This window comes from Eublepharis macularius, chromosome 13, assembly GCF_028583425.1.
Source record: "Eublepharis macularius isolate TG4126 chromosome 13, MPM_Emac_v1.0, whole genome shotgun sequence".
Lineage (NCBI taxonomy): Eukaryota > Metazoa > Chordata > Lepidosauria > Squamata > Eublepharidae > Eublepharis > Eublepharis macularius.
In genome coordinates this window covers 40,292,377-40,307,725 of record NC_072802.1, presented here as the reverse complement: position 1 = coordinate 40,307,725, position 15,349 = coordinate 40,292,377, and the positions used below count along the sequence as shown (strand labels likewise).

Genomic DNA, 15,349 nt, shown 5'->3' with positions numbered 1-15,349 from the left:
AGGCGGTGATGTCATAGTGTCATGTGGGTGGAGCTTGCAACAAAAAGCGGCTTGAATGGCAGACCACAAAAAAGGAACTAAAAAAGGCATGCCAGAAAGGAAAGAGAATGAGTAAGTTGCATCTGGGAATTCACAAATCATATTTTTTTCTGGGGCACTCCTAAAAAGTATAATGTATGAACACAACAGACTCTTATCATACAAATCAATTTCCTAGGCAGCCAGGAAAAGTCCATGATTCTTTATTATGTGTCTGCTTGGCTACAAACATTGGTTTGCTGCCACATTATGTGAGATAAGGCCCTCAGAGGTAAGGGTCCGTACCCAACAAGAGTGCGCACACATTATATTTTCACCATTCATTTCTTCAAGTGTGGGTACTTTCCTCAAAGAATGACTATCTTCTAACTTCAGATATTAGGCGATCTTTCACTATCTTTCCCCCATGGGGTGTGCTTTCATTAGTGAAGAGACTGAGGCAGCCAAGGGGGATTTTAATTCTTGGCAAGTATACGATGTGTTGTAATTTTTTTTTTCAAAAAGCTCTTCTCAAGAGAGTTGCTTGAAGCACAACAGGGTCTGACTGGCAATGCTTATAGACAGATAACTTTTTAAAGCGAAAGTCTGTGTCATATGGAGGCCATAAGAGACACTCGCAATAGCACTCACAACAGCCCCAAATAAGTCAGCGCAGATCCAAAGAGCTACTTTAGGTTCATAATGGCTTGTGAATGCCCAGCAGGACTTTTAAAAAAATCCCATTGTAAACAGCAGATTAGGCATACTCAAGCACCCACCGTTGGGCTCACATCTTGCTCATCAGTTTTGAATGGGAAGCACATAATTTGGTGACCTATTGGATGTGTCTGAACAAATTCAGACATGTCCATTTCATGTGATTCATTCCCTGGAACTCTACTTGGTCTTTAAGGTGCTATGTGTGTATAAAGCGCTGTCAAGTCACAACTGACCTATGGCGACCCCTGCTAGATCTTTCAAGGCAAGTGAGAAGCAGAGGTAGTTTGCCACTGCCTTCCTTTGCAGAGTCTTCCTTGGTGGTCTCCCATCCAAGTACTGATCCTGCTTAAATTCTAAGATCTGATGAGATCGGACTCTACCATGCGGCCTTCCCTTTCTTTAAGGTGCTACTGGACCTGAATCCTGCTCTACTACTACAGACCAAAATGGCTACCTACCTGAAACTTTTTCTCATGGTTACAGATGGCTGCTTGCCTGCTTCTGCCTCCAGTTTTAAAAGGCACATAGCTAAAAAGAATTCTGAACTGAGATTTGTTATTTAGGTGTCTCTGTGCCTTCCATATCTTCCCGTTATAATAATAAATCTACTTTCCTCCTCTGCTTACCAATGCCAGCCGAAGTATACCTCTGTCATCTCTTTTTGTTTCAGTTTGAGCCAATGAGTGCTATTTTGCCATGAGATGAGCAACATCACCTAATGGTAGAAATAGTGTAACGGCACGGTAGTGTCAGTTTATTTACCATGACAAGCAGTGCAGAGATTGACAACTGGAACGGCAACAACCTGGCTGTGTAGAATAAGCAGCTGTCAAGTCACAACTGACCTATGGCGACCCCTGCTAGATCTTTCAAGGCAAGTGAGAAGCAGAGGTAGTTTGCCACTGCCTTCCTTTGCAGAGTCTTCCTTGGTGGTCTCCCATCCAAGTACTGATCCTGCTTAAATTCTAAGATCTGATGAGATCGGACTCTACCATGCGGCCTTCCCTTTCTTTAAGGTGCTACTGGACCTGAATCCTGCTCTACTACTACAGACCAAAATGGCTACCTACCTGAAACTTTTTCTCATGGTTACAGATGGCTGCTTGCCTGCTTCTGCCTCCAGTTTTAAAAGGCACATAGCTAAAAAGAATTCTGAACTGAGATTTGTTATTTAGGTGTCTCTGTGCCTTCCATATCTTCCCGTTATAATAATAAATCTACTTTCCTCCTCTGCTTACCAATGCCAGCCGAAGTATACCTCTGTCATCTCTTTTTGTTTCAGTTTGAGCCAATGAGTGCTATTTTGCCATGAGATGAGCAACATCACCTAATGGTAGAAATAGTGTAACGGCACGGTAGTGTCAGTTTATTTACCATGACAAGCAGTGCAGAGATTGACAACTGGAATGGCAACAACCTGGCTGTGTAGAATAAGCAGCTACTGCACTGCTCACCGAGAACTTTGACAATGACCATTGAGGCAACTGTACTGGGTGTTCATGTGTTTTCAGTCATGTCTAGTTTGATCCTTCAAAAGCTGCATTACAGGTGCATCTGACTGAAGGAGCCAAGCAAGGCAAGTCTGGCTAAAACCAAGTATGCCCACAGCAGACCCCCCCCCCCACAACACGATGTATCATAAATGGCACCTCAGATTCAAAAGCAAACGTGCTGTCAAGAAATGCAAACTTCCCTACATAAGAAGCTCACCATGTGTTATAAACGAGCAATCAGAGACTAGGTGATTATCCTAAATCCTGATCTGCCAGATTACTCTTTGTTTTTGTTTTTTAAAAAAACATTTCAAATCCTTTGATTCCTCCTGCTGTCTGAAAGGGTACAGCAAAAAACTTACCGGCTCACTCTTGTGTAGGAAAATGAATATAAGAGTGTAAGAAGAGCTTTGTTGGCCCACCTGTTCCCCACACTGGCCTCAGAAGGCTCACAACAAGGCACAGAGACTGAAGTTGCCCCCCAGCAACTGGTCTACTGCCTCTCAATATGGAGGTCCCATTGGGCCATCATGGTTAATATCCATGAATCTGAAAACCTCATTTTAAAATGTGTAATTGGCATTCCTTAAAACTGAGTCAGCTGCAACACAGTAGCCTGTCTCTGCCCAGGGAACCTTTTGCCAATTCCACCCGAGGCGTCTTTCTTGGCTGCAGTTTGCAGACGTGAGAAATATCTAGAAAAATCTGACTGTCAAACATGAGCTCCAGCGGCCCACGCACTCCTCGGCAGCCTTCTGCAGTCTTAATCCGCCCCGTTCCTGATTACGGATCAGCAGCTCCGTGCCCAGCCATCCTGTCCCCACTGCCCGCATCCAGCCTTGAAGCTTCCTCACTGAAGCCGGGCAGCGTAATTGCTATGCACTGAGGCTCAGACGAAGCAAAGCAAACCGTTGAAATGGAACAAGGAATAAACTTCCAATTAGCAAGGACAGAAGGAGGAGGAGATCATTTTCCTTGTGCTCTCAGAAATCCAGAGGAACCCCAGGATTGTTTAGTTATCCTTAAAAGGTCAAGGTGAGCCTGATTTCATCAGATCTCAGAAGCTAAGCAGGGTCGGCTTTGATTAGTGATTGGATGGGAGACCACCAACGGAGAACAGGGTTGCAGAGGCAGGCAATGGCAAACCACCTCTGATAGTCTCTTGCCAAGAAAACCCCGCCACGGGTCATCATGAGTCAGCTATGACTTGAGGGCACTATACGCACAGAGGTGTAGGGGGAAAACAATGATGTGGCATATGCACCATTACTGGGATTGTAACTCTTCAAGCTGTAAGTGGGGAGAACTGCATGAACTTCACTCATATTCAACGCTACATTTAGAGTTCCATTTAGAGTTTATGGGAGTTCCAAAAAAAAGGCATGTCGTCTGTTTTCATCCATGGAACTGGCACAAGGCTGGGTGAAACTCTTGCCAGATCTTGTTAATGGCCAGCCTGCCTTCCACTGACTAGCCTGAGTTCTTCTGGCAAACATACTCATTCAAAAAATGCCAATTAGTTCTTGCCTAACGTGGACATAAGAAACCACTATAGACACAAAAGACAGAGCCTCTCTCTCATCCCAATGAGCTGGGTTCTCAATATGGAGGCAGCGCCGAGATACACATCACATTTTTACCCTACCCTTCCTACAAAAAGCTAGACCTGCTCTCTCATTTGCACGTCTCTGGACCCTTGTGGGATAGGTTAGGCTGAAAGACAGAGTTTGATGCAAGGTCACTTACAGTGAAATCCCAAGCAGAGTTACTCCAGTCTAAGCTCACTGAGATCAATGGTCTTAGACTGGAGTAACTCTGTTTAGGATTTCACTGTTAGTGCGTTTCCTGGAGGACAGAGCACGTGAACTCAGGTTTGAATCCCTTCTTTATGTCATGCTGTCTCTCCATGAAACGACCAAAAAGCCACTAGCCTACACACATTTTTACTTGCCCACATGCTCAGACCTACCAGACTAAAGATGAACCATCCCTGAATCACAAGTCAATACAGCTGTACAGATACCCCCATTTTTACAAGTCCACCTGTCTACATGTAGCCCCTTAATATTGACTAAACGACATTGGTCCAGCTTGCTCAGTATTGTCTGTTCCATCTGCTATTTGCTCTCCAGTCACCCATCACCTGCTGCCATGTAGATTCCTTCTGAGAGGGTAGTGAATGATCACCAGAAATAAGAAGAGTCCAGTGCTAAGAAAACTGAGTTATCTTAACTGTATCAACTGCTACCAGCAATCATTTAGTGGAAGATGCTGTGGATTGAACCTGGGATCTTTGCATTCCAGGCAAGTGGGTAACCACTGAGCTATCAACCCTCCAAAACTTGCTTTATTGATTCAGCCAGCCCAAACTCTTAGGGACCCTCCAAGGCCTATGGCACAGAAAGGACTTCCCCAATACCTGCTGCCCGATGAGCTCGCTTAAGAAAAGAAGCCACTGAACCGCAGCCCCTCCCACAAAATGCATGTTCTGAGATTCTAAAAGACATAAGTCAGGAGCAAAAGACTGGGAGTACTCACCGATGTGTATAAGTATCCTTCACTATTCATTGCTAAGTACAATTTTGTTTGAACGCCTTGAATCGCCACCACTCGTAAACCCACAGGTATGAGGTTAAACAAAGCTGCAGGCAAACCAAGGAAAGAAAGTTATTTTCTTTATGCTTTGACAACATCATCACATTTTCCCTCCAGGGTTACTGTTGCAAAAATAGCAAGGTGCGTGACCTGGTGATTTGCCCAATGATTTACACCAAGACTTGGAGAACTTTGAAGAGGAAAAACCTTTATATTGTGAAATAGGGGGATAGAGTTTCAACAAGTAAAAAAAAAATACTCTGAGCCCACTCAAATATGGTGGGGTGTATCTTTTATACCCTCTTCCTTTCTGAGACAAAGGCTTTATTCAGAGGAAAACCCACCTCCTTCTGCTCCTGTGCCCTAGTGGAACTTTCCCATCTTATCTAGCTGGTTTCATCCGGCACATAATAATAATAATAATAAATAATAATAGCTGCACTTATAAACCACTCTTCTAGACAGATTAGTGCCTCACCCAGAGCAGTGAAAAGTTAATGTTATTATTATCCCCACAATACAGCTGGGGAGCTGGGGCTGAGAAGTAGAGATGAGCATGAACCAAAATATGAACCAAAATTCATGATGAACCAGGCCGGTTCGTGTTTCGCGAACCAACGGTTTGTCAGATCCCATTTCTGACGAACCATCACGAACTTTAGGCTGGTTCATTTGGTTCGGTTTTTGGTTCATCACTGCAGACAGCCTGGTGCTGATCAATCAGTTTCCTCGGCAACAGGGGATGGATTTCCTGGAGACCTTCTGCTGGCCCTGAAGTAACCTTCTGCTGACCCGGAAGTGACCGTTTTCTGACCTGGATGTGACGTTTTCACAAACCAAACAAACTGGTTTGTGAACCGGGGGGGGGGGGGAGCATGTTCGTGAAAGTTCATGGTTTATTTGACGAACCACGAACTACATAGTTTGGTTTTTTTCTGGTTCATGCCCCTCTCTCCTGAGAAGAGTGGCTTACCCAACGCCACCTACTGAGCTCATGGCAACAGTGGGATTTGAACCAGTAGAGTGCTGATTCACAGCCAAACCACTTAACCACTGTGCTACAGCAGTTCTCGTTTGTTTACTGCTTCTGGTCTTGCTGTCTAAACTGTTCTCTACACTGTTATACATTGAAGGCCATGCATCTAAGCAGCTTTGTATCTCAAGCTAGCCAGCCAGAAAAAAATGACTGTGCTTTTGCTCATGCTACTGGCTGGATTTTTAAGTTTAAATTCCCCCTCCCATCTGTTACACAAGCTTGCAAATTCAAAATAGCTCATTTCAAAAGAGAAAACACAAGAAAAAAGCATTTGCCCCTCCTTCATAACATATTGTTAGCGTTTTGCTTATTTTTGATTTTTATCACTTTTCCAGTGCTGAAGCATACATCTTCTATACAGTTTTTATTTGGAATTGTAAGCCTCCTTAAGCCGTGAAGGAAAAGCAGGGTATAAATATTTTAATAAATAAATCATCTCACTTTGAGTGGCAGGGAATAATGCTGTAAATCCTTGAGCATCATCCGCTACAGCAAGCCTAACCCAATTCCCATCATGAACGGATGAGAATATCGGTACAAACATGTAAAGAAGCACTCACTTGGTCCCCTTTGGTGAATCAAAGATTGTTTCTAGGCAATCAGATAGATAAGCTTCAGAAGAAGGTTCTGCCTCCCCCCCACCCAGCCTTTAGACTGCAAACAACTATATCAGGTATGAGAGTAGTATTATTTTTTTCGGAACTGGTAATTTATGTGTCTTCATTTGCAAGGTTCCACTGAGCCTCTGAAAACATCGTGGCTGACCATGCCTGCAGAAGCCTTCGAACTACTCTAATCATTTATTTGTTGTTTTTCTATCTCATATTTTCTTCAGGGGACTCGCAAAGGATCCTCAGTTCTCTGCCCCTCTCCAGGAATTGGTGAGATCCAGACCCGCTTTAGAAAGGTGGTCCCATCATGGGCCAGGCTGGATTCTGGACCTACACTCCACTGTCAATTGCATGTTGAAAATATTAGAATTGTATAAGCAAACTAGGAAATAAACCTGTAAGGAGACTCTCAGGAATCCCATCCATAAAAAGTATCATATATATAATGTGTTCCATCCATAGAAAAGTATCCCATCCATAGAATTCCATCCATAGAAAAGTATCATATATAGAATGCTAAACATGGCCCCAGAGTGTGAATTTTAAAAATTCCATAGCACGCAGTCCTTTGGAAATTAAGATGTTTCTGAAAGGGAGAACCCCCATATTTTCAGGGAAAAAACTAAAACATGCAAAAACCGTTTTTTTAAAAAAAACAAAACAAACTGCAATTTGCACAAAAAGGAAATACTGACTGAAATCTCACAATGGTATGTCATAAAATTCCCGTGGCCACAGAGGAAGGTCTGCTGGGCAACCCAGTCTGTTAATGAAGGGGGCTTGGAGCTGAAAGTACAGCTGTTTTCAGTTTCGAGCCCCCTCCATCCGCTGGCCAGGAAGATAAGCTGGTTGGCTCACATAAGGTCTCCTCCATAGGAAGGGAGAACAAGAGGAGAGGAAGCAGGCTTGAGAAATGGAAGGCAACATAAAAGAGATTTGGTTGCCAATGACTTCTACCATGTTCTATGGAAAAAAGTAAATTGCATTTATTGGGAGGAAAACAAAGTTTGCTGCCCCTTCTAAGGGGCAGTCACCAAGGGCAGATTAACCCCCACCCTAACTCTACCTCACATGATGTACCTTTCCTTTCTAAAGTTAGGTGTTTAGTAAACAGAGATGGGGTCTTCTCTGCGGTTGTGGTGCTGTGGTTAAGAAAGAACTCTCCCAGAAATGTCTATCAAGTGTTCCCTCCATTTTCTTTTAAACACTGTGTTAGATTCTTTTTCCTAAAAAAGCTCTCCCTAGCTTTTGACAATTTGATTGTATCGCTTCTGGTCTTTTAATCCATGCTCCGTTATGTGTATTTTATTTAGGGTTGAGAATTTAGGTGGGACCTGGAGTTGTCCCAGAATTACAACTGATCTCCAGACTGCAGAGATCAGTTCCCTTGGAGTAAATGGTTACTTTGGAAGGTGGCCTCTCTGGCATCACCTCTGCTAAACTCCCTTCCTCGCCCAAACTCCACCCTCTCCAGGCTCCACCCCCAAATCTCCAGGAATTTCCCAAAGTGGAGTTGTCAATCTAATTTTATTAAGGGCATCGATGCCTTGCAGGCTCTGTCTGAGCAGAAAGGTAGGGTAGACATTTTTCAAGCAAGCAAATAAACCAGACAATTATTTCTCCTGTAATAACAATAACGATGCTTATATACCGCTCTTCTAGACAGATTAGTACCCCACTCAGAGCAGTGAACAAAGTCAATTATACTCACAATACAGCTGGGGAGCCTGGCCTGATAAGAGTGGCTTATCCAGAGCCACCTGCTGAGCTCATAACAGTGGCAGGATTCGAACCAGCAGACTACTGATTTACAACCTGACTACTTAACCACCATGCTACAGCAGCTCTGTCCTTTAAGTGCAAACTGCTCCTGTGCATGAGGGGGAGGTGGGGGTGGGGGTGGAATAAAGCCCTCCACTTGGAAACATCATTATGAACAGTGGTGCAGTTGCACAGTTTTGAGGCTCTGGAATTAATGAGATTGGGACTACCGACCTTTTCCTTAATGAGAGCTACTTCTGAGTAATGAAAAATATCCTGAGCGACTTCCCCTTACCCCAGTATGTTAGCAAGTATTTCTCTGTTTCTAGGATTAGGGAGAGCACCAGAAATGAAGCTAAGCTATCAGCTAAGCAGCACAAATGATTTTTTAAAAAACTGTTTTTAAAAACCTAGAACAAATCTTTTCACATTTTTTTCCTGTGTCTAGATTCTAGAGGACGCACAAGCTGTTCTGCAGCAGCAAGCACGCTACCAGTAGCTCACTGGCTACTTGTTGGGGACTCCTGTCTTAGATGGCAATATATACTTCCAAGGCAAAGCTACAGCCTGCTAAAGAACATTCACACCCTCTAAAGAACGTGTGAGGTGACAGGTGAGGCTCTGGACTTCCACCCAAAGTCCAGCCCTGATAACACCACTGACTGACTGTGAAGCTGTCTAGTAATTTTTTGGGGAGGTCACTCATCTAAATATAATTGTGCAATCTGCTTTTCGGCTGCCTCTCTACCCTGCTGTCAACAGCCATCTTGTGAGCTTCTCATACAGAGTCGAGGATAGTTAGAAAAAGGTCTTCCATGAGGTATGACCTCACTTCCTCCTCTACAGTATACAATTTTAGAGCTCGGGGAAAAGGACAGTTATATTTTCAGACATTCAATCATGTGGTTATGACATAAACTTTTCTTCTCAAAGCAGAATTGGATATTAATGTTTCCCATAAAGGCGGCTCCTTGAAAAGCATTTTGTTATTCGCAACAAAGCCAGAACCCCCGTTTTCACCCAATTCACACATGTTTGAATAAAAGACTGGGTCAGATACACATATTCTCCTCCTTGAGGTTGCCTCCATTGGTCAACTCAATGCTTGACTTTAAAGAAAGAGCGTTGGAGCTGACAGAAAGCAATATGCAACGTTCATCTGCAGCGGCTTATTCAGCATTGTCTATTATTATTGAACACGCATGTAAGAAGCAGCCCAAAGGCAACTTTGTGCAGAGAGGCTGGGGATTTCAGCATCAGGGAGAAATGGAAGACTCTCTACATATGGAGAAACCTTCCTGTTACCCTTCTGCGTAAGTGGAAGATGCGAAGTCCCAAGGGATTCCTAAGGGTGGTAAACAACAGGAGATTCTAACATACCATCACACACGGACACTGTGCCAGTCTTGGAGAAAAACACATGGCTGGAACAGGCCATGTCAGCATAAAGATGGAAATGAAGAGGACCCAAACTGATCCCAATTAAATGGATGGAACAACCCTAGGAACATGGCAGCTGGACGCAGTTCCCAGAGCTGTCACCTGCTGGTAAAAAGATGTGTGTTTGGGGAGCTGAAAATCTCATACAAAGTCTAGTTAATCTAAGGAATCCATTGACACATAATATTATGATGGCCAACTGCATATATCCATACAGAAATCCAGCAGCATAAATATGTATTTTTGACAGTACACCTCCGACAACCTGGTACAACAACATTAAGTGAATGTTGCCATCACACCCTGCTTCTGAGCGCACCAAAGCATCTGTTTTGGCTAATGGCAATCACAAGACAGTGCTGAGTCAGATGAACCACAGTTCTAACCAGTAGGATGATTTGTCTTCTTGAGTGGGACTGGAATATCTGAAGAGGAGTTTGGCATTTTTTAAAAAAAGCTGCAACCTTGTCCAATAAACTGTGCATAATTTACTTTTGATTTCTCTACGGCATTTATCAGCGGCAGAGTTGCAAATCTAACAGAAACAGCATCATACAGACTCCACAAGAGAAGCGGCACTCTGGAGCCCATTTTTGCAAGCATATTTACAAGGATAGTTTTGCCGGACTAGATATTTGGCCTCATACGATCCAAATAAGCCAAACTCTTAAACAGGGAATTACGGTGCATTGGGCAAAGGCACAAGAAATCTGATGTTTATCAGCAAAGAGTGGGAGGGGAAAACAATTTCTTTATAAGGGGAACGAAATCCCCTTCCATGACATAAACTTGATTCCGACTGATTTGGAACGGAGATGGTTTTGTTTTATTTTGAGCAAAGTGAGGGGGTGAGAAACTTCTTCCTGCTGGAGAATAAAAATCAAAATGAAATCCAAAGCACCGCAATGAAGTTCTCCAGATCTCCATGGAGATACTATTTGGACAGGTTTCCCCCCTCCCCTCCCGGACTATCTCCTCTAGTTTATTTAGGTTTCAAGTGTTTTTCTGTGCCTTTCCATCAGGGCCAACAGCAAACACGCACACTGTGCTAATGTTGTTTTAGCTCCATTTTTTCTCTCTCTCTCTCTCTCACACACACACACAAACACACACCTTGAAAAACATGCAGTGCTTTCAAAAAGCTATTCATGTGGACTAGGAGGCTGAGCAAACACCATACAGAAGCTGTGGGAGATACTCACTATAGGTACTTTCCTCCTCCTTCGTGCCATCGATAGTCCCATCTGCTTGCAGCTGCAAGTGGTACCCTTGCCTGCTGTAGAGTTTCGTCACAATGCCTTTAAGCTGCGGCTCTGCAAGTAAACAGAGAAGTTAAAAGACTTAAGGTGGGAGTCCAAAGTCTGTGGTATCGCACATGTTTCTGGATTGTTTTGCAAAGGCTCGCTCAGTTCTTTCGAGTAGAATGGCCAATGTTCGAATGCTGACAACTGCGCATATAGACTGAAGATCCAAACAGAGCTTGAACAGAAGTTGCCACACATGATCCTATTTCACTCAACTTAAGAAATACAGGTCATTTTCAACACAAAAGCACACATGCGCAAACAGAAAAGTCTTTTGCCAGTGAATCAAAATCCCAGCTATGCATTTGGTGGCTCAAGGAGCTGGGTTTGATCTCCATTAAGATGAGAAATCCACCAGCACAGAGAATGTCTTCAGTTTTAATGAGCTGAGATTTGTCAAAGGTAAAAAAAAAAAGGGGGGGGGGAGCGGAAGATCTGCTGAAACAAGGAGAAAAAAACCTAAAGGCCAATGAAACAAACAGTTGGTACCACTGTAGGTCCAGTGAACAGCATAAAGAGACAGAAGCAGTAAAATGTTAAGTTGGACTTAGATAGGGCAGGAAAAGGTATGGCCTAACATCACCCCAAAATTAATAATAACAACATTCATTTTATAACATTAAATTTTAATAATAACATTTAATAACAATAGTGAGGTCATATATAGGCAAACAAAGAGAGACAGTTTATAAGGAATGTCAGAAATGTGGAGAACACTGACATTCATAGATAAATGCTGAGAATGTCCAAAAGCTGGAGAATGCTGGTTGTCAACATTCGCTTCAGTGTTTCCAAACATTGTGGAAATGAGCCTGGTTCACATGTGCAGCAGAACAAAGAGACAAAATGCCAAGTGGGCCGTATCACTTTAGACTGCAGGTGGGGAAAGCATCTTTCTGAATGTTCCCAGCTGAAACTTCCTTGCAAACAGAAAACTAGCCCAGCAGGGGGTTGGGGAGCACCCTGCAGTGGCTAGTGTTAGTTTTCTATTCGGAGTGAGTCTGTTTAACTGGGAAGAGCATTTAAGATGAGAACCTGTCAATAAGAGTCCAAAATAATGTATACTGTTCTACTACCTCATTCTCCTGCAGGCATAGGCCAAGGTCTTTAAAGAAAACCACACCCCAGTCTTGGATCACCACCATTGTTTGTGTGGATATCAGTATTCACCAAATCTTGAGCATTCACTGTCAGAGACACACAGTGCTTCAGGAGGGAGGGGCAGACACCCCCAATGGGCCACCTTAACTCAAGTCATGCAAACTGAGAACTCTCTTGTATTCTCATCAACCTTCTCAATGCCCCATGCTGTGAGAATCAGAACCCTCTTGGAGCCCAGTAGACACCTAACTGTGCTGCCTCCGGAGCCAAACATGTGTGCATAAACACGAACACATACCCTTTTGGAAACTGCAGGGTGCCAGCCAAATTCATCTCAAAGGTTGGAAAATGAGCCATCGAAGCTCACGATTTTGAACACTAGGGCTGTCGTGCCAAGAGCAGCTCTCTAGGCAAGGAAAAACAGCCTTAAGAAGAATCTCAAGGAGGTGCGGTTCCTTCTAGAAAAAACACCAACCTGCACCTGCTCCACAGCCCGATTTACATCCCGCTTCAAGCAGCTTTGCTTGTATGCAACCTTCACAAGTCCCTAGGAGGGAGGGGATTGACTACAGCCATAGCCCCAGAAAAGCAACATTTACCTGCCATTCAAGAAGGAGCTAAACGAAACTGCTGAGCCGCATCCTACAAAACCCCCCAAATCATCACTCAGGCAGACTGACCAAGGGAAGCTTTTATGCTTCTTTAGAGCCGCTTCACACAACAACATGTTAGGTGTCTGTTTGTTTTTAACCTAAGGGTCAAACAGAGGAGATGCCAAACAGGGAAGCCATCTTTTCCCTTTTCTTTAAATGGCTCATAGTGCAGGAGGAGGCATGCAGCGGTGAAAGGCTTAAACCCCCTTGCCCCCCAGCACAGCCAAAATCCAAATCAGGCTCTCCATGCAGCTGTGCATCAGCTTTAACAGTTGCTGGGAGATCCGTGTTCTCTGTCACGTCTAGTTTGACCCTTTAAAGGTTGGATGTCATGTGATGCCAGGCATTCGGGGGCCAGAGCTCCCAGCATGTTTTTTTTTTAAATCTAGTTTTCAGGTACGCAGAGCCTAAATTCAGATGAAGACCATGGGGCACAAGGGAAGCAGGTTTAAGCCTTCTGCCATACTGCCTTCCCAATCTGAAATGACCCTAGATAGGAGAGAGATCCAGTGTGGTATTGTGTAGTGGTCACAGCACGGGAACTAAGATCTGGCCTTCATGTCCCTATTCAAGCCATTCAGCTTACTGGATGACCATGGGCCAGTCACTTTCTCTCAACCTAGCCGACCTCAGAGGGTTGTTGCGAGAGGGAAATGGAGGAGGGAAGAACTATCCAAGCCAACCTGAGCTCCCAGGATGAAGGGGAGGGTAAAAACACAACAGGCAGATATTTTCCCTGTTGGCTCCTGGTATAAATTTTTTAAAAATATGTTTCTTTTTAAGAGTGCACCTAAAACCATGAACTGCACACAGGAGGTATATTTTTGGTGGCTGTAGGAGGGGGGGGAAGACACATTTTAGACATCAAAACCAGATCTGGCTGCATCTCTCACTGGAGCATGTGCTTGGTGCCAAACTCAGGCTTGTTGCTGTGTCAGTTGCGTAACGACCCACAATGGTTAGAGTGCCAGACCTTCACACATGTTGAATAACACAATCATTTGCAAGTGGAACGAAAGTGTATTATCCAATGTGTGTGAAAGCAGCCTAAGACAAAGAAGACCTGGGTTCGTCTCCCCATGAAGTTTAGTGCGTTACCTTGGGCCAGCCACTCTCTCTCTCAGCTTAACCTACCTCCCAGGCCTGTTGTAATGAAAAAAATTAGAGGAGGAAGGGAGAATCAACACATGCTACCCAGACCTCCTTGAAAAGACCACAGGTTTACCAGTGAGATGGACATGAAAGTCACTACATCTCTATATTCCAGTTCCTAACAGCCAGCCCCAAACTTTGGCCTTTCCATGTTTTGGAAAGCCTCTCACCTCAGGAATTTTAGACATTACATTTTAAGAAGAAAAATGTATCCCGTGAGATGTATCCTGAGACAAAAATCCTTTGTGAACGTGACATAATGCATGAAACAGCCCTTACTCTTTTACCAAGTAGATGCAGAGGTTTTAAGGCTTTGGGATCTTTTCCAGCAAATTACAAACAACAAGAAAGGAAATCCCACCTCCCTTTTCTGAAATGTTCTGGAGCATTTTGACGCTTCCTCCTCCTCCTCCTCCTCCACCAGAGATTCACAGAATGAGAAAGGTGGCGTAGTGGATTGGACTTAGGGTACAGAGAGCGGCTTAGAAATTTTCACCAGCCAAGTCACTTCTTTCCAGCCCAGACTACCTCACAAGGTTGTTGAGGGGATAAAACGGGACACATCTGCTACAAGGGATATACAAAATACGGTTTCTAAATGCTCAGAGGCAGCCAATATGGTGGAAGACTAATTTCCCCCAGAGTTTCATTCTCACCTCATGCATCCTAACTTGTTGTGCTGTGGGGGAGGAGAGATTGTGAATGTATGTTTATGACAGCCCCCATATAGGGCCAGGAATGGAAATAAAGACTGAGAAATCAAGTCAATGTCGGGCAGCGGTTAGCACACTGGACTAGGCCCCCGGCTCAAATCTTTCCTCGGCCATGAATCTCACTGGGTGACCTTGAGGCAGGCGCTATCCCTTAACTTCACAAGGTTGTTGTGAGGATAAAATGGGGCTTTGCAGAAGAGAACCATGCATGCTACACAGACCTCCTCGAAGGAAAAGTAGAATAAAGCTCAAATGATGATAAACCTTGTCTTATCATTCCAATTATGTTTGTGTGAATCCCAAGAAATTAATCGGTATGCACCACAAAAACGAACACATCTATAATCAAAACATCAGACAGATGCGCGATTGGTGGCTATGCGTGTAGAAGAGAAAGCAGAAGAGGCTGCTTACCATCAAACTGATGGTGTTGGGTGTACTGAGAAACTAATCAATTGCTGGTACGTGGAGGAGGAAAGCAGAAATCGACAATTCTTGTCAACAAGCAGGGACCTGTCCTCCTCTCCTCTGTAAAGTACTGTGTGCACAGATGTCACCACATTCATAGCAAAAAATCTAGGAAGCAGAGCAAGCCCGGCAAATTGCAAGAAAAAACTGTGAAATTTTAAAATTTATTTTCCATTGTTTCTACCTAGGCGAGAGTGTAAGAAGCAGAGACTGAAAACAAGTATAAAAATAATTTGTTTTGTGAGCACAAGTATGTGGGGGGGGGGGGGAGAAGGAAAACTGAG

At 43.8% G+C, this 15,349-nt stretch overlaps 1 protein-coding gene across 3 annotated transcripts in view; it reads right to left on the bottom strand.

The window, feature by feature from the left end:
- Window positions 1-15,349, bottom strand: part of FGF13 (fibroblast growth factor 13) — a 257,859-nt gene that overhangs the window by 43,130 nt on the left and 199,380 nt on the right. For all 3 annotated transcript variants that reach the window (XM_054997002.1, XM_054997004.1, XM_054997003.1), the window contains 2 exons: window positions 10,877-10,987; window positions 4,770-4,873 (listed from right to left, as the gene is read on the bottom strand). In XM_054997002.1, the coding sequence (XP_054852977.1) occupies window positions 4,770-4,873; window positions 10,877-10,987 (215 nt within the window). The remainder of the gene's footprint in view (window positions 1-4,769; window positions 4,874-10,876; window positions 10,988-15,349) is intronic.